General features: G+C 41.9%; 1 protein-coding gene across 1 annotated transcript; it reads left to right on the plus strand.

Annotated features, from left to right (window-relative positions):
- The first annotated feature begins 354 nt into the window (after positions 1-354).
- Positions 355-2,847, plus strand: nkx2.7 (NK2 transcription factor related 7). The gene is made up of 2 exons (XM_035435766.1): positions 355-892; positions 1,977-2,847. Exons 1-2 carry the CDS (start codon positions 583-585, stop codon positions 2,570-2,572), a joined length of 906 nt encoding a protein of 301 aa, XP_035291657.1. The 5' UTR covers positions 355-582; the 3' UTR covers positions 2,573-2,847.
- Positions 2,848-3,217: the final 370 nt, after the last annotated feature.

A 3,217-nucleotide genomic window follows, 5' to 3' on the forward strand; every position in this document is an offset into this window, starting at 1 on the left:
AAAGGGCCCACTCTATTAGTGAAAGTCCGCCTTCACATTTTCCACTGGGGAAAACTCTCTTATTGTTCAACGCCTGGGGTTATAGGTTGAGTAAATTAAGCGGGAAATCTGCGTACATTTATTCAGAGGAGTAAGTAGCCTACGACAATCAAGGCATTTGTACCTTATAATTCTTCAAGGCATACAAATGGGAATTTGATCATTCAAAAGCTCATTCTCTGCCTCCAAGTCTAAATTGAGTGATGGGTGTGGTTAACAGACATATGAGGAGAGGAGTGTGCACAACACCACGTGATCAACTCTTGGCTAATGGGTGTTCGAGGAAGTGCTCATTGAGCGCTGAAAGGTAAATCCTTGATATCATTAAAAGCCATTAGACAAGTTAACCTCCTCTGTGGACGTCTCAGGATTTCTCCTGCAGCTTTCACCCGTCAGATGAACAATTCCTTCAGCCGATTACTTGGCAAGCGAATGAACTTTTTGATGATTCATTAATACGTCACTGTCATTATATTTGACAACACTTTACTGTACTTTGGATTTTATTTTTATTTCGCTGAATTTCTCCACTGGTTATCCGTAATGCTTCCTAGTCCTGTAACGTCCACACCCTTCTCGGTTAAGGACATTCTGAAGTTGGAGCAGCAGCAGTCTCATCATGTTTTCCACCAACACGCAATTTTCTTCCAAGATCAAGATGCAGGACCCATACAGCCACCACAGTGTCTGCATTCGGCGCTCGGAAGCTTCGACATGCTGTACAGCCCGGAGAAGCAGTGTTGCGCAGAAGGAGGGCAGATAAAATGCCACATAAACACTGAGGACTTTGACATTCTGAGAGGTTCCTGTGGGTCTCCTACAGAGGAAGAGACGGATCCAAGCGAAGACGCAGGTAAGCGCCACACATGACTGACTATAAAAGAGAAAGTTGGCAGTGGGTCGTCAGTATAATTATATAAATCTCCCGCTGAAGTTGTGAATGATCAAATATAGGCCTACTTAGGCATAATCTACTGACCGTCTAAAGAGAAGCACGTTTTTCATCATTGCCTACACGGTCTTTTACGAATCAATCCACCATAGCTGAATTCTGAATTCGACAGGGTAAACTTATTTTAACTTGTAACCATTTTGCTTTAAACACATGCAACAAGTTAAATTCGTCTTGCTACATGTCTGTGCAGTGATTATGGTCAACAAAATCGCGGACAATGTAGTTAAACTCATTTAACCAACAAGTCATGATCATTAAGTCAGGGTTATGCAAGTTTTAGCAACAGGCTACAGAAATAAATTGGTTACACGTTTATACACACCGAAAAGTAGGCCTAACGGAACCGTGACAGTATTGAAACATGTATATCTGTCTGTCATTATGAAAAGTAATTTAATATGTAAATTATAGACTAATTAAATTATAGTCGGCTATTCGTGCACATCAGTTTTGGGAATATGACCCATTGGAAAGCGGTCTTTGTACCAGTGGGAAAGCAATGTAGGGACTGTGCTCAGACTGAAAGAAAACTTCAGCTTAATTTAACTACTTCCCACACAGCACACTATTCAGTGTAAAATCAGCTGTATCCAGTGTTAAATCTGATAGAGTAGCCTGCATAATCTATCCTTATCGAACGCACGTAACTGATTTAACAGTCATAATTTTAATGAACTGACTCCAAAAAACGGCAAATCATAAGCATTCGTAAACTGACATTGTTCAAATGTTGGTGACCGTTTAGACATCACCGTGTTTTATTACATTAAAATATTGACCGGTGTTCAATTGTAATTTCTTTGATGCATAATGTGAGCATGCACAACGGCCAAAATATTCAATAGATAGACTAAGGCCTAATTAAACTTTAATCGTCAGTTTAGATAATAAAGACACTGGCTTGAACTATCATTAACCACATTTAAAGAGATACTGTCTGGTGTGTGTGCTATGCCCTAAACTTGATATTCTCCTATTGCAGGCACCTGTGGTCATGAGGATACGCTAGGCTGTAGCGTCCAAAAGGAGGATGTCTGCTCTGAGAGAACTACACAGAGGCAGCGCAGGAAACCGCGGGTCCTTTTTTCACAGGCCCAAGTGTTCGAGCTGGAGCGGCGCTTCAAACAGCAGCGGTATCTCTCCGCGCCCGAGCGCGACCACCTCGCCAGCCTTCTGAAACTCACCTCCACCCAGGTGAAAATATGGTTTCAGAACCGGCGGTATAAGTGCAAGCGACAGAGACAGGACAAGTCGCTGGAACTGGCCGGACACCCGCCTCCACCGCGAAGGGTAGCGGTGCCTGTTTTGGTGCGTGATGGGAAACCCTGCCTGGCGGGACCCCAGGCTTATCCGGGTCCATACAATGTCACGGTTGGCAGTTACCCTTACAACACCTACTACAGCGGCTATGGTAATAACCCATACAATTGTAACTACACAAGCGTGCCCCCCGTGCCCAATGGCACGCAAACCACCAGCCACATAGTAAACATGAACCTCGCCGTGGGCAGCGCAGAGGGACCCTTGAGCCAACAGGGACATTTTCAGGCCACACTACAGGGAATTAGAGCATGGTGAGAGCCAAAACAACCGGGTACTGTCAGGAAAAGGAATGGCATTAAAAGATTACACCTGAGACCCCAAGAACAAGAAACGCCATACGTATTAACTGTGTTGAACGTGTTTTTGTTTGTTCCGAGCAGAATCACTGACTGTAAATTGAACAAAACTATATGTCACAAAAATGCACATGCATACTTTATATTGTTTGTAAAATATGTCCACTATTTTCATATAATTTGTGCTTTTATACTTTTGTATGTAGAAAGTGCTACAATAAATATCTAAACTGATTTATGGCTTTGTTTATTTTATTCAGAAGACCATGGTTTTGCATGGGAATGTGCGGTCAAGTGATTCGAGAGAAGAACACAGAAGATCAGATGTATCGCGGCCTACACTTTTATTATTAAATTAAATTAAATTAAAATTCACGACCTCCTCACCGCGAAAATCCATGTTAACATAATTTGGATACGATGAACAAACCTCACTTTTATAGATATTTATAATCTATTGAAAAATATCCTGCGTTTGGTATGGAGAATGGTCCCTTGAATTCGAAACTTACATGGCTTGGCTAAATGTTAAATGTTGCAGTTCGCTAGATTTGCAATACACACTTATCAGACAAAATAAACAAATCTGTGGGTGCCAAGTTCA

Source organism: Anguilla anguilla, chromosome 10 (assembly GCF_013347855.1).
Source record: "Anguilla anguilla isolate fAngAng1 chromosome 10, fAngAng1.pri, whole genome shotgun sequence".
Classification (NCBI taxonomy): domain Eukaryota; kingdom Metazoa; phylum Chordata; class Actinopteri; order Anguilliformes; family Anguillidae; genus Anguilla; species Anguilla anguilla.